General features: G+C 42.3%; 1 protein-coding gene across 1 annotated transcript in view; it reads left to right on the top strand.

The window, feature by feature from the left end:
- Positions 1 to 1,167: 1,167 nt before the first annotated feature.
- Positions 1,168 to 24,578, top strand: part of PRKAR2A (protein kinase cAMP-dependent type II regulatory subunit alpha) — a gene marked incomplete at its 5' end in the record, with an annotated part of 60,483 nt that continues 37,072 nt past the window's right edge. Inside the window, 2 exons of the mRNA XM_084269584.1 lie at positions 1,168 to 1,420; positions 23,724 to 23,759. Coding sequence (XP_084125710.1) covers positions 1,168 to 1,420; positions 23,724 to 23,759 — 289 coding nt within the window. The remainder of the gene's footprint in view (positions 1,421 to 23,723; positions 23,760 to 24,578) is intronic.

Genomic DNA, 24,578 nt, shown 5'->3' with positions numbered 1-24,578 from the left:
GAGCAAGGCACCCGCACGGCATGTGCACGGGCACCTCCGAAGCTCATGACAGGAGCCATTCACGAGGAGTTTCACTTCTCCAAAACTCCTTGAGGCCTCCGGGGCACTCGGTGTGAAGCAGCCCAACACCACTGCGCCCATTTCGCAGCTGGTGTCACTGGGGCTTCCTTCGGCTTTTGGTGAAAGGTGCGCCGACCCGCCTGCTGCTCCTCTCGTGCTCTCCGGTTTTAAGAGTTTTTTCTTTAATGACTTAATTCTGGCGAGAATCTAGGCCTGGAGGTTGGTGTCCCTGCCTGTGGCAGGGGGGTTGGAGCTCTATGATCCTTGGGGTCCCTTCCAACCCAGACCATTCTATGAGAAAACAGATGGGCCGGAGGGGCTAAACCTACGGCAAGGCTGAGATCTGATCTGATGCAGCCCCCAACTCCTTCTCCTGCTCCTGGGGGAGCTTCCACACAGGCTGGGCAAGGAGAGATCAGCACAGGGGGTCACTGATCGACCAGCCCGACCTCCAAGCCGCTGTGACAGCCTCCTGCGCGGTGCTACGCGGCTCTGCGCGCACCCCCGGCGGGGCAGCCCGGGCGCAGGGTCTGCGTGACGGCGCAGGGCTGAGCTTTGCCCGTTCCCCGCGCCGGCACGGGCAGCTTCGGTCCAAAGGTTTGGCAAACACCGCGCAGACCCGCTGCCGACTGCCGCGCCCGGAGCTGCCCCGGCTGTCCCGCGGAGCCGGTCCCGGGGTCCCGTCTCCTGCCGGGCCCCCTCCGGCTCTACCGGACACCGGGGGGGACGACACCAGGGGGACGCGCCGCCCGCTGCTTTCCGCCGGGGCGCGGGGGCGCGCGCCCGGCTCCTCCGCTCGCGCCGCGCCTCGCGGTGACGCACGCACCTCGCCGCTCAGCGCGTGCGCGGCTATTGGCCGCGCGCGCCCGCTCCCGCGCCTGCGCGCCCGTGGCCGTCCTCGTTCCTCCCGCCTCCCCCCCCCCCCCACCTCCTCTCCCGCGCTCCGCCCGCCCCTCCGGCGCGGCTCGTGTGACCGGAGCGGCGGGAGTCAGCCAAGCGCCTGCGGAGGGAGGCCCCGAGGCCGCCACCGCCACAGCCGGTCGCGGAGGGGGGCGGGCGGGGGGTGGGGGGGGAGGGGAGGCGGTGGCCTCCTTGGTAACCGGCACCATGAGCATCGAAATCCCGCCGGGCCTCACCGAGCTGCTGCAGGGCTACACGGTGGAGGTGCTGCGGCACCGTCCGTCCGACCTGCTGAGCTTCGCCGCCGACTACTTCGCCCGCCTGCGGGATGCCCGCGACCAGGAGGCGCTCGGCGGTGGCCGCAGGGGGGTCAGCTTCGATGGGGAGCCCATGCAGACCGAGTCCAACGGCGAAGAGGAGCCCGACCGCGGCGACGAGGACTCCGACTCCGACTTCGAGCGTAAGTGCCGCGGGAGGCGGCGAGGGGCAGCCCGTGGCGGCGGGGAAGGGCCGGGAGCGGCGGGGTCCTGCCTCCGGGGGTGGGGGGGTAAGAAGCAGCCCGGAAGGCCGACGGGGGCGCCTCCGCCACCCCGTCCTCGGTGCCTCTGCCCCGGCAGCCGCTGCCTGGGGGCCGCGGGGCGGGATGGATTGAATGGGGCGGGAGGGGAGGCTCCGGCCGCGTCCTCTTGCAGCACCGCGGTGCCGTTGGCGGGTTCTGCCGGCGGGATCTTTCCCTCGGTGGCTCCTCAGGGCGTCAGCTGCACCGCGGGGAAGCTGCGCTCTGGCGGGAGACCTGTGCCCGAGGGGGTGGAGGGAGTGGGGGGGTGAGGAAAGCCCGTCTCGCCCCGCCGCTAGGCCCGTAGGCTCCGGTGTGAGACTCGTTCCCTGGGCGGGGTGTCGGCAGGCAGATGTACGGAGCTGCTGTGTGGCGGCCAAACCTGCGCCCGGGCTCCGAGCAGAGAGTTACCGGGGTGAATCGAGCGTACTGCCAAGCATGTGATAGCGAAGATCATGTGTTATTGTGCAATCCCTTCCGCGCTTGTCTTTACGTTTCTGCCTTTAAATCATTGTGGATAAAGTGGGGTGTGTGTGTGTGTGTGTGTGGGGGGGGGGGGGGGGTCGTTTTTTTTCTCACCGGGGATGTTTATTGCCGCTGCTGGGTGTTTAAAGCGGTGGTTATAAAGCGCCGAAGTAACTTTTTTTTTAATGGGGTATGAAAAACGCCGCCCCACCTGTACGCTCCTGACCGCGAAATGCCGCTGGCGGCACGTCCGTGTGCGCCGTGTCACGACGCGGGGTGTTCGCGGGTCTGGGCTGTGGCCGGGCTGCCGTGCACAGAGTCATGGGGGATGTTTGTGCGAGGCCTGAAATGCCGCCTGGGCCACGGAGGGCCAGAAACCTTATTCTCAGGTGACTTAAGGGGAGAGGAAAGGCACAAGAAAGGCATGTTTCCCCAAGCTCTCAGTGCCCACGTTTGGAGGTCTCGTGCCCTTGACCTGTAACCCCAGTAAAGGTTTCTGGCGTTTACTGGTAGAGGATCCTCTTTTAGGCCGATCACTGTACGGTCGCTTTGTGGGTGCAGCTTGCCCTGACGTTTGTGCTCAGCTTGTCAGTTCTGAAGGAGCAAGAAGAGATGAAACGGCAGGACAAGTAATTCTTTTTATTGAGGAAGCCTGGTGGTGACTGGGCTGACGTTAAGGGGGTGTGCAGGGGTGTGTGACAGTGATTAGGAGTGGTTTGGTTTGCCCTGCAACCCAAGTCACCGATATTTTCAGGCATCTCCAAATATAAAAGCAGTTGTAGTTCCCTGAAAAGTGTATTATTTTAAGGTCAAGTTCTAGAAATTGTAAAAATTGCACTATATAGGCGTGTTTTTTACATGTGTGGTTTCTCAGTATATATGGCTGTCTTTAAGAAAAGCAACTGAACGGACAAAAACCATAAACAAAACCCAGCTCCACCAGAGCATTTTCAGTGTCACTGAAAGTAACTTCTCTATTTCTTCATCACTTTCTTTTTTCAGGGTTTGAAAAGTCTTCTCTGGGGAAGTAAGTGTAAAGTTTTCCTGGTAAATGTTGGCAACTACTGCTGAAAGGATCCTCTGACGTTAAAGAATTTCAGATAAAAATCTAAAAAAAACCTTGATGGTGGCAAACAGCTTTTCAAACACAGCTTTTTGGGTGAGGCTGTCCAAAGCAGAAAGGTGATCCCTTTGCTTTAAGTTTCTCCTCAGCATCTTCGTATCTTAGAGAAGAATTGAAATCCAACAAGGCCTGTCGGTGTCACCTGTGCTGGTCAGAACCCTTGGGGCAAGTAGTGCTGTCAGGAATGCTGTGGTTCTGCTTATCTGAAAACCTGCACTATTCCCTGCTTGGGGTTTCAGAGACCTGAGGGAAGAATGAGTGCTGTGTTCTACTTCACAGCAGACCAGGGTCTCTCCACAGGGTCGGGAAAGACATTCTTTCTTTCACTATTTCATGTTGTGCGGCTGCAGTCAGCCCTGGCTATGTGTTTTTGAGATTTCCATTATAACTGTTGTCATGGAAGGCTTTGTTAATGAGAAAACGCTGGAGGTTCTGATATCTGTCTTCTGTGAATTTTACAGATAGGAAAATACTCTTACCTTGTGGAAGATCAGATTCTGTGTACTTACAGACTGCTCAGCATTTAAAGGACACTTGGAGGAAACACAGAGAATGAAAAAGTCTCAGATAACCTCACTGACCAGGCCCTAGTCATTGTCCACAAATTGTGGACAATTTAGGAAAGGCTACAATTAATTTCACTTTGTTTCCCTGGTTTAACACTTGTTCACCTTTGAGTTGCAAAGACAGGTCAAATGGATGTTTTCAAGATATTTCCATGACTTTATTAAAGATGAAATGAAGCAGTGGTAGCTTTGTAAAGCATTGTTATGACACTTTAAAGCTAGTTTAACTAATTAGGCTGGTTGTACATGTTGGATGTATGAAAGATGTCCTTGCAAATACTGTGGTTGTCCTCATGTTTCTGCTTCTGGCACGTTATTAAATTTGTGTGTCAGATAAATTCTTTGGGTTTTTTAGTGTGCTTTGAATGATGTGGTTGTAGAAGGGAGAACTAACCCAAAATCAGGATGACCTCTGGGCCTTTGGTGTAAAGCAGGTGGCAGATGTCTTCATGTAGCCATCGTGATGTTGGTGGTTCTTTCTCTGCCATGCTGGCACCCCATGGATGTGTTAGAAGTCATGGAAACTAACAGGACTACAAAAAAGATTCCTGTTCTCTTGTGTTGCTTAAAAATAAACCTGGAAGTAACTTCTTGTTTTCTGAACCCCCTGGAGTTTCGACCCTGATTGTAATTGTTTTTGTGTATATCATCTAAGGATGTCAGGATGTGGCTGTTCAAGCAGAGACTGGAGTGCAAGGAACATCCAGAAAGAAAAGGATGCTAGGATGTGGGGAGAAACCTCCAGAAACATTCATCCAGAGGGCTGGGGCAGAGAATTTATACATACAAAGCTTTTCCCAGAGCCTTTATTTGATTAGTGTAGCTGCAAAATTGACAGGCTGATGGAGTTGGGAAAAGATGTGAAGTGACAACCTCAAAAAGGACATAACTGAGGATGGATGTGTGTTCTTAAAACATGTCCTTGACCATGACACTCAAGTTTTAACAAAGCAGCTCTGGATGGGTGTGACAGTAAAGCTGCAGAGACAGTCTGTTGGAGCCACTGGTTTGGAAACCTTCTGTTGCCAATAGTACATCTGAAGGTGGGCAGGCAGCTTTCCTTCCCTGTCAGCCCAGGCAGTTGCCCTAAGGTGCCACATTAGCTTTGTGGTTTATGTCTCCTTGGTTGTGATAGTAATCAGTTAATTAGGAAAAACACCCGTGTTTATTCTTGAAGATAACTAACAGTGCAACTAAAATATTTTTGGGATTATATACTAGATTGAGCAACTCAGCTCTTCTCATTTTTGATGAGTATTTTAGTGCAAATCAAATTTGTTTTTCTTCCCAGGCTTTCACCTTGATGCTGAAGGAAAGGTTGTGCACTCTTCAGCTGTTCCCTGGGCAAAAGAGAATGCTTCTTAGTATATTGCTTTTGAAATAATCCTCTTCAGTATCCTCTGTTGTTATGAAGGAAAATGGTGCATGTGAATCTGGATGAACAGGTGAAGAGGTCTTGTGTAGTTCTGTGCTGAAGTTCTCAGTTAAAATTCAAGGTTTTGCTAAGCATCATCTTTAAGACATCAGTGGGAAGTCTGGGCAGAAGGGGGAAGGGAAATGCACTTTTATATCATTAGATCTCGGATGTGATACAGACTGAACTCTTACTCAGTATTTGAAATCTTTTATCTTTTTAACTGCTAACAAAAGAGCTTAATATTGAATTACAACTGTTTCACATCACTTACTGCTGTACCTGAGCATCGTTTGCTTCTGCCTTCTTATTCTGTCCTTAGCTAATCATGTCCTGAGGAACGCCTCAGGAGCAACTGTTACACCAGTCACAAAGCATTTCTGGTCTGCCTGCACCAGCTCACAGGTCAGGTGTAACTCCTGGCTGTTTTCCTGAAATAATTCAAGGAAAATTGTTGGATGATAGAAGTGAGATGACATGAAGACTTCTGAAGGATAGAATAAAGAGAATAGTGGTCCTGTTCAAGTTTTCAGTTGTAAATCATATTCCTGGGTTTTCACTAGTGCTCCTGTGAGATACTGTCACCTTTAAGATGAACGTACTTTAAACTCTTTAATAGTACTGTCATCTGCCTACTCACCATCATTGTTAATTTGCTGGGAATAATGCAAAGGAGCTCTCTCCTTGCTCAGGCGTTGTTTTTTTTGGTGGGGTGGTTTTGTTTGGGTTTTTTTGTCCTTAACATTAAAATAGCCTCTCTTTGCAGAATATCTTTTTTACAGTGTTACTGCATTGTATGATGCAAATTCAGTCCAAAGAATAGCTACTCTCTCTAAAATCTAGGTAGCACAGCAGGCACTCCTGTAATCACATAATTATTAGGGCCACATCTTTTTTTTTTCTTTGAAATTTGTTTGACTGGCTCACGTGGCTTAATAGTGATTATAACAAAGGTGTTTTGTGCTCTACCTAAGAAGTCATAGATTTTTAGGGAGATGGATGGAGAAGCTCTAGGTTAGGATCTAATGGCATTAATTCTTTGAGGTTAGTAGATACATAAAACCCCCACAGGCTTTCTTTATGCTATGTTTAAAAAGGGTGTATGTGTAAGCAAAGCTAGCAGCCTGAAGGTGTAAGAAGCAGCTTTAGTTTTACTTATTCTTTGATCTCCGTCAATAACATGAAATAAATTATAAAGGAAAGCACTAGCAATGCATCCATGCTGATAATATTTTAATAGGAATATATTTCTACAATTAATTTTCCTCCTTTATTAGGTCTTGGCAGTGTAGTGTCTTGAATGTGCTTATTTTAACAAAAATGGAGAGAGAAAGACTGCGATTGTGCAGCTGCTGTACTTGCACATGTCTTTGCTTTTGCAGAGATGGTTCTTGCTGACTTAAATCTGAAGGATTAAATAGAGTCACTGCTGTTAGTGCTAATGGAGCTTCACTCCCTGTGTTTATCTTCTTCACGCAGGGGAACTTTGAAGATAAACTCGGTATTAAGGACGACTGACTTCACTTCTCTTCGCTCACTTTGACAAAATATCTAAAGCTTTTCTTTTTCTGGAAGTCTTTTTGCTTTTGGTATTGGCTTATCACAAAAGACTTGCTTTTCAGTGTTTGTTCTTAAGATTGTAATTAATTCTATTACAAGATTAAACTAGGGCTTCAGCTAAATGATGTAGTTCTGAGGAAGTCACTGTTTGTGTCTCAGTGGAGCCTGAAAGTTTCATCAGTGATTTTCAGTACAAATTAAAAATTAATTAAAATACAGGTGTAAAATGTCATTCTTACCCAAGATAGTGAAAGAACTGAAAGTGTGAAGGGATAAAAGCTGCTTGCTGGCTGAGAAACAGAGAATTGTAGAGGACTTGACTGAAATTTGCAAATATCACTGGATATTGCTAAATGTATATTGATTTGCATCAGGAAGGAGGAACTTCTATGTCCATTTTTAAAAGCTAAGATTCTTGCAATTTTGACATAGTATACTTACAGGGTTATTAGTAACACCCTGTAGATTCCTACAGCATCTATTAGACACACCCTCTTATTCCAGCTCCCTCTCAGTGGCTGGACATAATCATTGTGCTTTCTGTAAGTAATCTGTACATCCCAGAATATGAGGAAGCAAGCAGTGCTCTTTAAAATGTCTTCTAAATACATATTTGTGGTGTGTTACATGCTGCTTACTTTTCACTTAACTGTTAAGCTTGATATTTCCTGAAGAGAGTTTTTGATACTAGCTACACCTGTATGGATAAATTAAGTTCTAGACTCAGTTTCTGCTGCTACTTTGGGCACGTTACTCTGTGTACTGGCCTCTAAAAGGAGTGTAACTATAAGGGAAGTGGATATTAGTCTTTGTAAACTACTGCTGGATTCCTAAAAGCTTGTTTTCCATATTGGAAAAAAAAAACCTAAGAAAAGCTGAATGAAACTTCTAAAACTGGATTCATCTTGCTGGTTCTAAAATTAAGCTAAGGGAAACTGTTGTACTGCAATGCTATATACTGTACTGAGCTCTAGCTTCTTTTTAACCATGCTTTTTTTTTTTTCATTTAATAAACTAATATTAGAGTGCTGAGACAATTCTGTCAGTGCTGCAGAGTGTCATCTTCCCCTTTTGCTAATACTGAAGTTTAGTTGTACCCTCTTAGCAAAAATAGAACAATGGAGATCTCGGGGAAGAGGAGGAGACAACAGAGAACAAGCTCACTTCAAATTATTCACCAGCCAGCCATTAAAAAGCATTAATGTGTAACAAAGAGCAGTTGCTCATTATTCAAATGAAGGCTGGAAATGTAGCCAAGATGAGCTATGAATGTTTCTCACTGGCTTTAGTAACATTTTCAACTTCATGAATGATCATTCATGTTTTTTTGTGAAAGGAGAGGAAGACAATGACAAATATAACTCTTAACAAATGTACTGGTTCCTCTTTTAGAAGGATATTATTCTTGTCTCTCTAGCAGTCCTTCAGGTTCCTTTGGATATACTGCTCTACTTGCATCTGTGTGATCCCTGCCTGGCTTTGTACCAGTACTACTCTGGTATGTGACAATTGTTTGCTGTGTTTTGATAGATCGAGATCCTTTGATGGGCGTAGGTTTGGGGTTTTTTTTTCCCCTGAGGTGCCTTGGTTGCATGGCAAAGTCTGCCTTTTTCAGATCCTTGTGCATCGCTGTGATATGAACCAGACAAGGTGAACCCATAAATCATGAGAATGTTGGTTAGGAAAGTAACAGTGGGGAATCAGGGAAATCCAAGTGTGGGCAAAACACTGATACATGAAAGGCTTGTGTACCAAGATACTAACTGTACTAAAGGGCATGTGCTTATGAGATCCTTTAATGCATAAGGTTTCTTTTCTTTTCAAAGTGCAGATCTGAAAATGGGACTGTCAGGAGGAAGCTCCAGAAGTTTGTCACACGGAACAGGCAGCTGCTTCGTGGTCGTTTGAATTCTGTCTGTGAAAACTGTGCTAATCACGATGGTGCTCTCTCTCTGCTTTAATGGCTAGGATACTTAGAAGAGAGAGGTGATTTAGAAGAAAGCAAGCCTGTCTGAAAGCTACCGTCCTGATAGGATTTGGTCTCTGTTTCAGGAATATACAATCAGTTGTGTATGACAAAGCCCAGCATTGTACTAGGAGCAGTTTTGCTACTAGCCCTTTCCATACTGGGGCATTTCTTGTCTAGCTAGAAATGGTGAGCGATGAGTAGTGGCAATTCTGTTCTCTGTATAGACTTGGAAATTCCATTTAGGGGAGAAGGCATCTCTCAGAACAGGCTGCCTTCAAAGCACGTAGGAGGGACTACAGGTATTCCTTCTGTAGCTCTACTTTCATGGTAGCTTAAAAACAACAAAATAAACCTTTTTTGTTTTCCTACAGAAACACTTTATCACACTCCTATTTCCTGTTAACTTTCTGAGGGTGGCTTGAAGAACAGCTTTGGTTCTCCTCAGAAATGGTGTACAGCCTGCAGGAAGCTGATTTCCAACTGGACTGATGTCAGGTTTTGTTCCGAGGTCATCTTTCAAAAGCCCGGAACCCTGCTCTCCTTTTTGGGTGCTGGTGAAGCCCAAACCAAGAAGATCCATGGTCAGGGGCCTTACCAGCAAAATAGAGCCAACTGTCACAGAATCTCTCTCTAAACTGTTGTGTGAACAAGGGTTAGGGTTGCAAGCTGGAGATGAAATGGTGATTTTGATAAAAAGATGCTCTTCCATTGGTAGATGTTTCTGTCCTCTGAATGAGATGCAGTGAAGGGTTGCAGAGCTTCAGGTACCACTGCCCTTGCTGCAGAGCACTCCAAAAACATATATGGAGTTTGTGTGGGGAGTCAGCTGTGTGTTTTAGATGAGAATTGAGAAACTACTCTGTAGTTTTCCTCTGTATCTTTGAATAAATTGTAGTGCCAAGTTCCTTCTTCTTGGTGATTGTATATTGACAGACTGTTATAAAGCAGGATGTCACAATGGTCCTTCATTTCCATTTTGGTTCTTCCTCCCATGGGATAGCATATTGTTTTCTGCTTCCTATTGAGAAAACTGTATTCCATAAAAGAAATTTTAAGAAGAGAAAAATACAAATATTTGTGTGGATTTTTTCCTGTGTGGGCTCCAGTAAACACTGTCATTTCTGTGGCAACACTTGGGCTGATCCTGATTGTTCAGGAAGATTTGCTTCCTCAAGGACATGCTGTAGTGTAAAGAACTGGTCCGTCCCAGGTTGTCATGGATATGGGGAGTACCTCTCTATTGAAGATGTCTCATAGACAGCCCTGGAATAAAAACTCAGAGATGATGAATTTCTTCTTTCTTTTACTTTTTTCCCCTCCTCTTTCTTATGAAGTAATTGTTCTGAAACAGGTTTTTTAACACTTAATGTTATCAATGCTTCTCATTAAAATGCATAAGTATTTGTAAGACTCAAAGCTTGCTTTCTCAGGGATAAGTTATGAAAGATGGCTCATTAAAATAGATTAACATTCAGTTTTCTGCCTCTGATACCTTTGTGGAAGGTTGACAGAACATTCCACAAATACTCTTGTTCTACAGTGCTAAAACTTAGTACTACTCAGAGTGATGTTATTTAAAATACTCCAGTTTCTCAAGTGTATTGAAGTTAAACATCAGTGGATGTAATCTTGAGATTGTGTAACTCTATGATAAACAGCCATAAACCGAGCTTCAATTTCTCTTGTATTCTGTGTGAGCATCTTACATCCTTGTGAAGTATTTTTAATTTCTTGCTGCTGAACACACTTAATAATTAAGTGTTGTGCCTTGGGGTTTGGGTTTTTTTCATAGCACTGTGTAACAGTATAACTTGGTAATGTGCACTGTCCCTGCTAGTGTTGTTTTTTAAACTTTTCATAGCTTTTACAGGCAGAAACTTAACTTGTAGCTAAAGGATTGCAACATGTTCCATTTGTTTTGAAGCAGTATGTAAGGGTGATTGTGGGGAGCTTTGTGCTAGGTGTTCTGCTACTAAAAGTGAGTTCAGCTGGAGCCTGAGCTGTGTAGTATTTCCCACCTGTTGCAGCTCACTCTGGACAGGGAGTTTGTTTTTATTTTGCTTTATTGTTACTGGCATATTTATGTTAGGATGGATGCTAACTTGTGCCCTCTTGCAGGGTCTTCAAACATTTTTGAGTGTTGCAGACATGCTGCTTAGGGACGTGGTTAAGTGGTGGACTTGGCAGTGTTAGCTTTATGGTTGGACTCTGATCTTAGGGCTCTTTTCTAACCTAAATGCTTCTATAAAAGAGGATTTTCCTGGTCTGAGGAAAACATGCTGATTTTTACTATTATCCCTTCTTAGAAACAGGAGAAATCTCTTTGTCTTCACCCTTCCTCTTCCCCCAAAATCCTCTTCCTGTGGAAGTGGAATTACTGGAAGCGTGTGTGTGTGGAGGGTTGTCTGTCAAAATACATTTTTACATGGAGATTATTCTTTTTTACAGAAACATGTTTTAAGTAAACTTTGCTGATTGTTGATTTAATATTGTTAGAAGCATAAATCTGAAGGAGCAAGGCTATAAAATACATTATTTTGGGGTGAGGTGCAGAAGTTATTTTTGCTCGTAACTTTATTGTATGTTACACCCTGAAGATTGCACAGCAAAGTAAACTCTTCTAAATTTTAAACCATAAATATTTAGAATCTACTCAATCTTATTTATATTTTGCTTGTTAGAAGAAGCTTGTTACCAAATTATATCTGAATGGAACAAGGCTCACTTGTGAGTTATTGACGAATGTAATTTAGTAGCAGTTCATGTTGTATACAGGTGGAATCACAGAATTGCCAGAGATGCAGATTCTTCTGCACCTTTTATCTCATTGCTCTGTGCCATCCTGCAGCCTGTTGGCTTTCACCCTCAGAGCTCAGGATGTGCTGCCTGCTGCTGGGGTGTGGAAGGGCTGGGTGCAAGTCTGGATCTGAAAATACTGTAAATCCTGTGCTCCTCTTTTATTGCTGCTGTAGATAATTCTGGATATAGGGCACAGGTTGTTGGTTGGTGTATGTTTTTTATGTGTTTATTTTTGGTTTGCCTTTTTTAAACTGGAAAGCCAATAACTGAGCATATATCTGGAATGTTTTATGAACAACTGACCAAAGTTCTTTGGTTATTAAAAAATGTGATATGATGCATGATACAATGTTTTCACCCAATATATTTTTGGACTGTATCACATATGGGGATATTAGTTATTTGAATACACTTTTTTTCTCACAAATCAACAACGCGAATTTGGTCTCTTTTTAAGCACTTAATTAAAAAAACTTGCTAAAATCAAACTTCAATTGAAAAAACAAGCGAGCTCTGTAAATTGATCTTCTGAGAGACTGGTTTGAGAAAGGTCATTCATGACCTGTTCAGGAGACAGTGAGTCTTCAGTGGTGATTAGATTTGCTGTATAGAGTGCCAAATCCTAACAAACCATGATATGGGGAAGGATGCAGACAAGATCATAGATAATCAACTGGTAATAGATGCATTTTGTGACATGTGCTAGGAGTGCTAATACGTATGTTGAGGTTTGTCCAGAATGTGGGTACTTGTTGGCTTTTATGTAGCATTAGTAGATTACAAACTTGTTTAGTATGTTGCATTAGGGTTGCTCCTCAAGCTGTGGCCTTACCAGGGCTGAGTAGAGAGAGAGGAAGGACCATCTCCCTCACCCTGCTGGCAGCACTGCTCCTAATGCAGCCCAGGATACCGTTAGCCAAGGGTGTCTTGCCTGGCTTGTGCCCTTAAGTGAAATGTGTGAGCCTGGGCTCTGAGTCAGCTCGAAGTGACTCTTGGTGCTGGTGTTCCTAATCGAAATTTCTCTTGCTCTTTTATAAAGATCAAACGGGATGACAGCACAACCCATTCTGGCTTTGTCTTATGTAAAAACACGCTACGTTTCATCATCCAAATCAGTAATGACAGTAGGAGTTGGTAATGAAATTAGAAGCGACCCAACCGAAGAACTATGGGCTTTCATGTGCCTCCTGTTTTAGCCATAGGATGCTATTCTTAAATCCTACCTATGTACCTATAATTATACAGCCTTGAGCTCAGGTTGACCTGGCAAATATAGCTGTGTAACATCCACGCTGAGTATTTAAAATGACACGTCCTGTCGGTGTTGCTGGTTGCTTCTGCTGAGTGTCACAACTTCCATACATTTCTCCTGGTTTGCTCTCTGTTGTAGAACGAGTTCAGTTGTAGTTGTTTCTTACTGTCTGTCACATACAGTACAATACCTGACTGTGAGAGTGACTCCAATCTGTTTTATCCGAGCCTGTAAATAGCTGAGAGGCAAAAGGAAAAGCTTCTTAGGCTGCCTCTCATCCGTTCCTGCCCACGTTAATTCTTCCTTTCTGTTCTGGTGCAAACTTGAGCAGACCAGCTGTATGTCAGTGATGAAAAGCTACCACCAACCCTTTTTCCTGTCACTGAAACGGACTGGAAGTGCTTTGACAGTCTGTGATCATCAATTGGCTGCTCGTGTGCTTTGGTTTGGGACTGAAACCTGGCTCTGTCCTCTTAATTTTTTTCCTTTGTTGCCCTTCCACCATAATGTCTTCTGAAGTGACGTGCAAGTACAGGCTTGAGACTGACCACCTATGTATGCCCTGAGCATGAAGAGTTGCATCCTCCCTGTGTGTAGCTCACTTACTTGCAGTGGAGGCTGTGCTGAAGTGAAGCAGTATCTGCTAAGCCAATTAGTCTACTGGAGAAGGGCACTGGACTTAGAGCAGTTGAATCACGATGACTATCTGTTCTTATGTTGCCTTGTGTAATTATTTTTGTGACAATATTCCTATGTCTTCACAAGCTATGGTCTTGAAGGCTGTTAAATTTGTGAAAGAAGTCATTGTTGTGATGATGTGGCAAAGACAGGGGAGGATAAATTCCCCAAGAAAGCCGTGTATTTAATGAAAAGCAAGAGTTGCTGTTCTAAGAGTTCCTGTGTCCCTTTTACCTACTCTTAAGATTTAAAGAACATGTGGCATGTATAAGATCAGTTTGGTGGTGTAACAACTAGTTGCTTCTATTGGACAGAACTTTTTTGTGTGAACAGTGTACATACACACACAGGATTTTCTCCATACAGGTTGCTGATCACTGCCCTGTTTGTCAGAAACTTACTTGCTGAAAATATGTAGATGATTGGCAAAATGGAATTTCATGTTACCATGGTTTGGCAAGAATTTGAAGCATGTGATGGTACTATTAACTTAGAGGTTGGGTTTTTTTTCCTTTAGAGAACGTAGCGATATTGTTCATTCTGGACTAATTAGCCTGACATTGTAGGAAAGTGTCTTAAATCACTAAGCACAACTGTTAATTGAATTCTTTTATTCAGGTGCTCTTACATGCTCAGTAGTACTTGAGTTTTAGATTCTTACAAATGCTTTGAGCTTCACTACACAATTTCAGTTGCTCTGGAGTTCAATTTTCTTTGTCCCCTTTTGTGTACCTTAGATGTACTTAAATATCTATCAGTGAAAGACATGAGTGTTCAGTGTATCAGTTTGTTGGTTCTCTTTGAAAATTATGGCTGAATATAAACAGTATTTTGTTTCTAAGTAGTTTGAAGTGCTAGTAAACTGTATTAGGTATGGATGGCATTGTAGAACTGCTTCATGATAGTAAATATTTGATTTTTTTCAAGATACCTTTTATGTCCTGATACTGCATTATTTAAAGACGCTATCAGTCTCAGTAGGACTTTATAATAAGCCTGCCAAGCAGCTGCCAAGTGCAGATAGCCAACATTTACATTCAGTGTTGTGTGATGGTAGCTGTGACATGATTCCAATTAAAAGCTTGGTCTGCACACTGCAGATGTCTTCTGAATATTAATGTGTACTACAGACAGAGCAGATGGAATCGCTTTAAAATGCAGTGCAGTGAATGTAAAATTAAGGTTGGGTTTCTGGTGGAAACTGAGAGGCAGTCAAAATTATTCATTTTTTTTTTTGTTTTTCATTGCTAAACCACCATAATATCTGTCTATCGTCATCAGCTTTATTTGCATATAGGAGGAAACCAACCCTTCATTATGCACCCAGATAAAAATGTAGCATTATGCTTTATTGAAGTTGACTTAAATGCCACATGTACCTAGAAAAATATTAGGAACACATGCAACATTTGCTGTGCCTTAAAATATGCCTCTGCCTAAAGGACAGCTATGAGGCAAGAGATAATAGTTGAAATGTAGGATGTCTGTGAGTTATTTGAGGAGTTGTGAATTGAGAAAGGCTGTATAAAAGCATATATAGGTGTGTGTATATAATTGGGATTTGATGATGTTATTTAGAAGTTCATCCTGGGTAGGAAGGGTAGTATAAAACTGGGAAATGGGAGTGACAAGAACATCAGTGGTGCTCTACAATGTAGGGAGTTGGATACCCAAAGGTGGCTTTCTGAAAACAGCAGCAATCCAGCTGTGAAAGTGTGTGGATTAATTACTTAAGTATTTGCCACGCTTCTGTGGTAATTGCTTGAGGATATGGAGCAAAGCCTGCATAGTAGGAATATATTAAAAGTCTTGGAAGTAACAGGGAAAGTGTGGCACTGAAACAAAGTGGGGTGGGACTGGTGACTGCTGCTGCAGGTGTCTCACCCTCTTGGGCAGGAGGCAGGTGTGTGCTTCCCTGTGTGACTTGGTCTGGGTGATCCTGCTCTGCAGGGGGGTTGGACTGGATGATTTTTCGAGGTCCCTTCCAACTCCTGATGTTCTGTGATTCTGTGTGAGAAGGGAGCGAGTGGTTTTGTCCATGAGGAAGAGGCCCTAGAAAAAGCAGTGACAGGAGGCATGAAACACGTAAATCCTGACTGTTTAACTTGCTGGTGGTGTTAGCATAGCTAACAACTTGTCTACCACCCTTTTTCTACTTAAGTTTGCAATAGCTTATATCTGAGGCTGTGTGAACTCTACAGCCAGTGCCAGTGATAGTGTCTTCTAATTCTTCTGTGCCACTTCTACAAAGACCTTCCCCCAGATCTACATGTGTGTTGTCTTTGGGAATTCCATTTATATTGCTTGGCTAATAGTTCTCTCAGAGTTGCTGGCCTGATGTAGAAAAGGATCTGGCTTCCCACTTCAGCAGTGTCCACGTGCTTTCAGAGAAGCTGGTGTGCTCTTCCTGAGGATAACACTAATTTGGTAGGAGTGTTTTTTAAAAAATAGAACACAGTGAGACTTAGAGTGGAATTGCCCCTGAGGTTGGGGGAGGACAACAGTGAGCAGGTATGGTCAGCGTGAGGAAGAGGTAAGATAGAAGGAAGAGGCACTCCTTTCTTTGCCACTGCACCAAGATGTGAGGGTGAGTTGCCCACGTTTCTTACTGATGGGGAAACGCCTTGTGGTTCCCTAGAGAGGATACAAATATCTTCTCCTGTACCAGGCATTTATTTTAAAGGAAATTGCAGTTATTTCTCCTTGAGGCAGTGCTTCTGTTCCTCTGTGTTCTCATATTCATCTTTGACCCTTCCTGGCTTTTTCATTGTCAGAGAATCCCTATGAAAGTCATTTCCAAATATGTTAAGGATCTTTACTCTTTATCATCTACTTAATGTCAGGTTTGTAAGCCTGAGTCATTGTCTCTTAAAAACTGCTGTGCTGTGCTGTTACTCGTGTGGCTTCTTTGCTTTTCCATCTCAGAAATACCTTCCTCTATAAGCTTGCTCTTAAAGCCTGAGCAAATTTCCCTTTCTCACTTTGTGGTACCCTCTGGTGCCTTGCCTCTTTTGACAATACTTTGAAGATTTGTCAGTTGCTTCTTAACTCTCCTAGTTCTTTGCAGCATCCTTCCTTTTCTTTGCAGTGTATAATTTTTGTCTTTCTAATCCTTGAAAAAATTCCCAACTCTTTTATTTCAGCCCCTGACAATCTCCATTGTAGTATCAACGTGTGGTTGTATCTTTAATCACTGTGAAATGGGGCCTTTCAGCTGAGACTCTACCTTAACAGTGGGAATTTCTCTAATTCCATGTCTGCAAAGCAAGTGCATGCCTTGTTGCTATCTCTTTGATCTTCAGAATATTGATTACTATCATAAAAAAATCTACCAAAAAAAAATAGTGCTGTGTTTGGGTAGATCTCTGAAACCTGTCAGGAAGAAATAGGAGAGGGCTGTGTGGGTCATGCCATGGCAGTGTCAGCTAGTACGGGGTGCTGCTGGATAGGTGTTCATTCTCCTGGTACTTGGGCTTCTGTCAGGCTGTATTACCTCCCAAATTCTGAGAGCAGGGTTCACTGCACAATGGGATCACGGTCTCTTTTTGCTATGGAGGTAATTTCTACTGAGAGACATAATGAAAATAGTACCGTGCACGACTGTCGTGGGATGAGACCATTGCAGTAGTGATACATTTTTCTAAAATGCCTTTAATTCAAACCAAACAAAACAGTTAATAGCTCTTCTTAACTACGATGTTGCAACCAGAGGTCCCGCCAGATTTCTTTCTCAGTCAGGGAAAGGCTTGTTTTCTTGGACTTATCAGTGATTTAAGATCCGCTCATTCCGGAGCGCCTATTAATTTTTCTTCTCTCTTTAAAGAAAGACCCAACCCAAAATAGTACAACAGCTTTAAAAACTTTGTAAAATATCTGTTTTTAACTGACGTAGATGCCTTGCTTGTTGAGTCAACTCTTTCCTTCAGAAACATTTCTTAATGTTTTTTCTGTCAGAGGAGCTCTGAAGGACTCTGAAAAGAAAGGTAAGGGGTTCCCAGCAGTGTTTGTCCATTTAGTGTCAGTAATTTTTTAAATCCAAATGAAAAAAAAAATCAATTAAATTGGAGACCAGGATGTGTTGCTATTTTGTTTTTATGTTTTATTATCTCTTGCTACTGATGAGAGCTATTTTTAAATATTTGGAATGAGAAGGTATCTATGCCTCCATTACCTCTCCTGTAGCAGAGAGGAAAACAGTGTTTAATATTAATGTAATTTTTATATTGTTTTCCAACTTAATTGATGGAAAAGTCTCTCTCACAGAAAAGCAAAGTGTGTGTGCCTGTGTACAGACAATCCTGGATCATGGTTTCCATTTTTCTGCCTTTTTTTTTCTTTAATGTTCCGTGCTCCCTCTGTTTGTCCTCTGAGAGAACTCGCTTCCCTCCCCAGTGTTCCCTGACCTTTTGTCTTCCTCCAAATATCTGGCATGCCTCACTTGACACCATCAGAATCTCTCCTGCCTGTCTCTAACTAGGTTCTGAGTTTCCATCCCCTTCTGGGGAGGGGGGAGCAGGAATAGAAGTGGGGTGAGCATGGGGGGGGTGGGTAAAGTCACCTGTAAAACTCTTGACCATTTCTGTCTTTTTTTGCTTTTCTGAAAGAAATGACTGTTAATGTTCCAGAATGGCCTCTGAAAAAAATTATAGTAATTTGTAGCCCCACTCATGGTGCCCACCTTACCTGCCACTGTCCAGCAGGGACAGCCTGAAGGAAATCAGATACCCAACTCTTGCAGTAGTAATAGCACAGGAAACCACATTATTTTACTTTCTTACTGGAAAAGAATTTCAGCTTTGCCTTTATTAAAGAATAACTTTATGTCTGCTGATGAAAGTCTTGTTTCTGCTATAGAATTACTTCTTAATTAACTAGAAATCCTAAAAAGTCGCCGCTTGACGCTTTAGATGTTCTGGCGGTTGGGATGGCTGGTGTTATGTAAGTCCATTAACATCTTGGTGTGTGGAAAAACAGTTTGACAGCTGTAGTCTAGCACTTCCTTATCGTAACTTGATATAACATTCCACAGAGACAGTCACGCCTCGGATTTATACTCCACTCTGCTTCTGGTATTTCAGCTTTGGTGGTTTGTAGTGTCAGCTCTCAAGTTTGGATAATCTTCATCGACTTGTTAAAGAAGAACAGTTTACATTCTCTTTCTTGTTTGGTCTCTGTTCACATAGGATGATTTTGTGCCATGATTTGGTGGAAAAGTACTCTGGAAATCACTGATTTCTGGTACTTCTTTTAATAAAAAATAATAATAATAAGGCAGACCATAGCTGGTATTTTATGCTCTGTGAGCTCCAAGTACCGTACCACTCACTGAAATTACACAAACTGTTATAAACTTTGCTCCATCTTTCATCAGGAAACCCTCAAAACATTGTTGAGTTGATTTGAGTGTTGTGTGAAAGATCTGTATTAAATATTTGTGTGCACAATAGCTTGCCTTAGCCTGCTGCTATAAATTGTATCCACGATGAGAAAACAATCATCATGTGGGGATTTTTTCCCCCCCAGCTGTAATTGTGAAGTTTTCACAGATCCTCGTAAAAAACAGTGTTTGTGGAGGGAAAGTTTTCAAGGTATCCAGTACAGAGTGGTAACATCCAGTACTCTGAGCTCGTGCCTGGAATGTCAGTTCTTCCTTTGTCCCTGAATTTTTCCCCCTGTGACCCTGAACTGATCTGTGGAGTTTTATTTATCCTTTCTGTAAGAATGTAATGTTCTTAGTATGTGTAAGAGGATAGCAAGAGCTGGGAGAATGACTGTCATCATTTTTCTGTTCATTTCAAGCTTTAGCTTCCTCTGTGACTGTACAAGGCTTATGAATAGCAGAGAGAAATAACTTATATTGTTGTGGTAGTAGTGTAACTTTTGAAAAGCTGGCTGGTGTCTTTCACTAGTCACTTCTCAGTAGATTGACAAAGGAGGGATCCCACCTGCTGTAGGAAAGGACTCTTTTCAGATCTAATTTGTAAAGTTGGAGAATGATTTGACTGTCATTTGTTTGGTTTAAATACTTTAATTGTTGGTTCGGGTTTGAAAGCAGGGGTAAAAAATAGCAATAGCTTTGTCCTTTTCCTTTTAAAAACTCTTCTATCTCTTGGCGTGTGTTTAAACACCTGCCTGTAGCTCTTAAGTTAAGTGAGCCAAAATAGAGCATAAGATGTTTCAAAGAAAATCTCAGTGCCAAAGCAAACTGAAGAATATTGGAGAAATTCCTGTTTTTTCACTTTCGGAAGGTGTTTTAAATAAAAGTTTAAAAAAATAAAGAAGAAATCTGTATTTTAAGGTCAGTGGTTCCCAGTATTATCACATACCAGTCTCTGAAATTTATACCCCTGATATTTCAAGTGAGAAAACCAAATGAAGCCACTAACAAGTTTTAGGGTAGCTGCCTGGCAGTAATGCTGCTTAAGATATGTTTGTCAACTAACAGAATGTACAGTATTGATTTATTTAATTAAAATTATCTGAATCATTGGTGTAAATAAGTGGAATGATGTACCGTTGAGGGAGAAAGGTTGTGCAGGCTTTTATTAGTAGAAATGCATGTGGCTGATTTTTTGCTGATGGAAGGTAGTATGAAATGTTTTTGAAATTGGGAAGCTGAGCACCTTTGTAGCAGCATTGGGTGTTTATGGAATGCGTGTGGCATTCATTGATACATGAACAAATGCCTGCTCTTTTGTTGTGTGTTTTTTCCTTTTCCCCAGGGCAGGAAAAGGAGACGTGAGTGAGGTTAAGTGGAACTGACATAAAGTTGATAACTACTTATTTAATAAGTATTTGATTTAAACTAGAGAACTGACTGGGTCTAGAAATTGCATTGGCAAATAAAAAAGAATCCTACAGCCAGAAACCTGTAAGTTTTTCAATCTGAAACAGCCCCTGTTAAGTGTTCCTGTCTCATGCTTAATTCAGCCTGTGCCTAGGGGTGGTTTGGAAAACACACACACGTTCTGCTGAGTTTCCCTCAGCAATGGAATGGGATTGCTGTCCTGAGTCAGTTCTGGCAAAACTGAGGCCTGCACAGCTTGATTTGCCTTTCCACTGCCTTTGGCTGCCAGGGAGGAAATTGGGCTGGTTTGGTCTCTTCTGGTACAATGGTTTAATTTTCCTCAGTTTCTGTTGTGTTTACCCGATTACTGGGTCTTGGCTCCCGTGAGCCAAGTAGAAGCAGAGGCTGTGCCAAAGGTGTGAGACACTTTGAACTTGAATATCGCTGCACCTGAGGTTTTGACACAAGGGAGAGTTGGGAATACAATAACCTCACAGCAAAATCTTTTAATCTCATTATGCTTTCTGCAATTAACATGTAACTGACCTGAGATGTGGCCGGTTGGCGTGCAGGAGGGAAATCCTAAACATGGGTACAAAACAATTAATTGCTTCCTGTTTCAGGAAGGAGCAATTTCTTTCTGTTGTTGAAGACACCAGCTCTGCTGAGCAGTACCAGTTTGACATGCTGGTTTCACTGTGCCCTTGTTACAGTGTACATCGGGGTGTGCTGTGCTGGTATAAGAGGTTACTACTAGTGTAACTATTGCTTTAAATTAGATGCCCTTTAGCATTCAGTCTAGGAAATAGCTGAGTGAACCATAAATTCATTATTCCCTCCTGCCCTGTCTATTTATTTTTCTTTAATCTGTCCCCAGGCTAATCTAGGTTTATGTGGGACCATCGTGACTTGTTCTCTTGGCAGCCCTTTTCTCCCTGTCCTTCTGATGGCAAAGCACAAGGATGCCATAGGAGCGGCTATAGTGTCTGTGCAGCACTGGAAATAGTCATAAACAAAGAGAGCTTTTCGTTGGTGAGCCAGAACAAAAGAAAATGCTAATTTTCTGTAGTAGGAAACGTCAGCTTCTATCTCTTTAGCATAAAAATAGTCATCTTCTTACAGCGTATTAAAGCGAACCTGGAATTTTGTACATGTTAAAACTGTCACTGGCGTAAGAAAAGCAAACTATCATTTTAATCTTAAAAGCTTTGTGGAGGCAGAATAATAGTGCTCTCTTAACTGTCCTTAAAAGGTTATGTTTTTTCTCGTTTTTAACGCTGTGGAAAACTTGATGCCGTTTTGATGACGCTGAGCCCTGCTATGGGATAAAATAATCTGGATTCTAAAAGAAGCCATGGTCTTCGAAAAGTGGATTATTTTTTTCCCCCTATAGTACCCAAAGCATGCCAGAGTTTTCTGTAATATATTAGTTCTGTTGAAAGACATTAAAATGCCATTCATAAAAATGAGTAGGAAATGGGTGTAGTAGTCCAAAGGTGGAGAAGAAAGACTGCATGTGCAAGACAGTGCCTTGAAAATAATGTATTTGCTTACTAATGGTGTTGATTAAAAGTATCTAAATCCGTATATGAGACTAGTTAACTATTTAATTGTTTTGATCAACATGAGATGCTTCGCTGCAAACTTAGTAAATTATGTTTTGTATTTCTCTTGTAATAAAGAATTTTGTAGTTCAGTTCCCACTAATTGTTTTTGGCCTCCTTGTTCTTCATTATCTTAGAACTAGTAGGCATTTGTCTGTGTGTCTAGATAAGAAGTGAGTTGTCTTCTTTCTTGAGGTCCAAATTTGCTTGCCAGCTTTGAGCAGTTAGTTAAACTAGAGATAAGAGTGACAGTGGTGTTGCAGGCTGATGAATGCTCAGAGCAGACCTTGGTCACAGACCGTGGCCACAGGCAGCCTGTGTGGACAAAACATATGAACATATTTGGTCTGGGAGTTGCATGTGTGTGTGTTTAACAAACCAGAATGGATCACTGTTCCAAATGCCTGTCTTCCCTTAAGACAGTACAAACTTCTTGCATCTGTGGTGCCCTTTGACAAGTGCGATACGTGCTGCCCTTATTTGCAGGACTGGGTGCTGCTGTCAGAAATTGCTTAAAGGCTTGGAAATAACATATATATTGAACTCTCAAGTTGATCATTCAGTGTTTTGAACTTCTTCGACCCTGAAACACCATGTCAGGGTTATTTTCATAGGGATTATGCTGTGTTACAGGAGTTTAGGTCTTGATCTAAATTGTAAAATTAAAAATAATCTTTTAAGCCTTTACTTCTTGTTAAACTGGACATCGTTTCCCTGTTGATAGATCTGGCTGAAAACTCTGTTAGTTTAGAGTTAGCCTGTTTATTTCCCCTCCAACCTCTTCTTTCTTCTTATTTCCTTTTATCATTACAAAAGAGTGCACAATAATAATTGTGATCTTGCTGTTCTGGCATTTTTTTCTCAGTTATGTGTTTTAATATAGACCAGGGTAGTCTCAACTCAAAGTAGCTGAGTTCTTATGTATTTGCTGAAGAAAGCATTGTTCTCATTCAGGTGGTGCTGAGACACTCACAAGTTTCTAACTTCTGATCATTAAGGTTTTGGTAGCATGTGTTTAATGAATCTGGCTCTGTGATGCATATGCTTTGATGTGTCATAAAGGCTGATGTCATTCTTAAATATTTAAAGAACGGAATGGAAAGGTCACTGGTTGTATCAGGAAAACTGTGATTATCGGTTGAGGGGGGGAAGAGGAATGGGAAAAGCATCAAGCATTCAAGATAAAATTACTTTAGGTGATGGTGGTGAAGGGGAGTGTAGTTTTTTGGTTTTGTTCTGGGTGAAGTAGATTATTTTTTGCATTGGGACTGAAGTAGCTCACAAAGAGAATAACTTGGTTATGGTGAAGGGGTGAAAGAATACTGTTTGCTGAAGGTTGGCTTAATGTTGACATGTATGTGAATAGGGAAAGTCAGGAAGGTCATACCAAGTGAGGGAGAAAGTTTACATACCTTGTATATCCCCCAACAAAGCAACAATGGATCCCCCATCCAGAATTTTTCAATGTGAATGTGTGCCCTTACAGAAGATACCCTTGGTCAAGGATAAATGACTGAAGTTAGTACAGGAGCACTGCTGAAGCAGCTACATGGCTGGTGTTGTGTGGGATTACAGAACAGTTTATCTAAGAAGTTCCATCAGCTTTTGATGTGTGTTAAGTAGGTATAGCTAACTTAAAGTGCTCAAATGTTTTGTGATGATGCTAAGTGGGCTGGGGTTTGATGATGGGTTAAGACTGGATAAACTCTACAGAGGTACCTTTTTTTGAGAATTTGGGTAAAAACCACCCCAAAACTGCTTGCCCTGCATCATAGCATGTAACAGCCTTCTGGAAAAGAATGTTTTAACTTTTATTAAACACTAATTGGCTGGCAAGTAAGTTGGTGGAAACTTAATATTGAAGTGTATTTTTAAAGAGATTTGTATGGGATTTGTGCAGTAAAAATGTATCATGCTGATTTGAGATGATGTATTACTTTGAATCTGTAATAATAAATAGCATTCTAATTTAAATTTGTTTATTTTACAGCTCCAGTTGTTAACAGATACAACAGAAGAGTATCAGGTATGATTTCCTTTTAAGAATTTATTGTTTCTGAAAAAGTTTTGAAATGTGTGTTTGACTAAAGGAGTCATGTTTTAAAATGACCCTACTCTTCATCGTTGCCTTATTTTTCCATACTTCTTGCACTATTTTTATTTGAAACAATGAGAATTACTTCTTAATTCGTTGTAGAAACAAGTGGGCAACACATTGAGAGTAGTTTAGTAAGCAGTTCTGTGAGTGATTACAAACTCTTAAAACAACTTCAGCAGTAGCAATTATTCTGTTCAGAAAAACTTTTGTGCAATATAAGAATGGCAAAGGCTTGCTGTGCAGGGGGTTGAAAACTGGCCGCTTCTCATTGCTGGAGCACATCTCTTAACCTTCCATGTTGTGAAGGATTTTATTTCTGGTTACAATACCAACATGTGGGGGGTTCAAGGGTGTGTTGTTTTAGTCCCTTGCCTGTGCAGCTGAGAGTAGAAGTTGGATTTGTGGCTGTTCACTTGCAGACACAGATCATACTTTTTTGTATGGTTGGTTTCTATCTTCACTATTAAATGCTTTAATGAGTAGCTATTATTCCAAACAAACTATTTTTAAAGTTGTTTTTGAACAGTTTCACATGAACAAAACCTTATGTGTCGAGGAGAAGGTATTGCATTATTTTTTCATTTGAGATGCAATATGGATTTACTTCTTCAAATATTTTAACTGTAACATTTAGCTGGTCTAGAGAGTTGTCGTGGTTCTCATTTAAAAAATGTCTTTCTGAAAATGCCAATGTATTCAGTGTTTTCTCTCTAGTTTTCAGTTCAAGCCTACTCGGTTTGTAACTTG

This window comes from Gallinula chloropus (genome assembly GCF_964237585.1).
Source record: "Gallinula chloropus genome assembly, chromosome: 12".
Taxonomy (NCBI): domain Eukaryota; kingdom Metazoa; phylum Chordata; class Aves; order Gruiformes; family Rallidae; genus Gallinula; species Gallinula chloropus.
The sequence above is the reverse complement of the archived record's forward strand: the minus strand, read 5'-3'. Positions and strand labels throughout refer to the sequence as shown.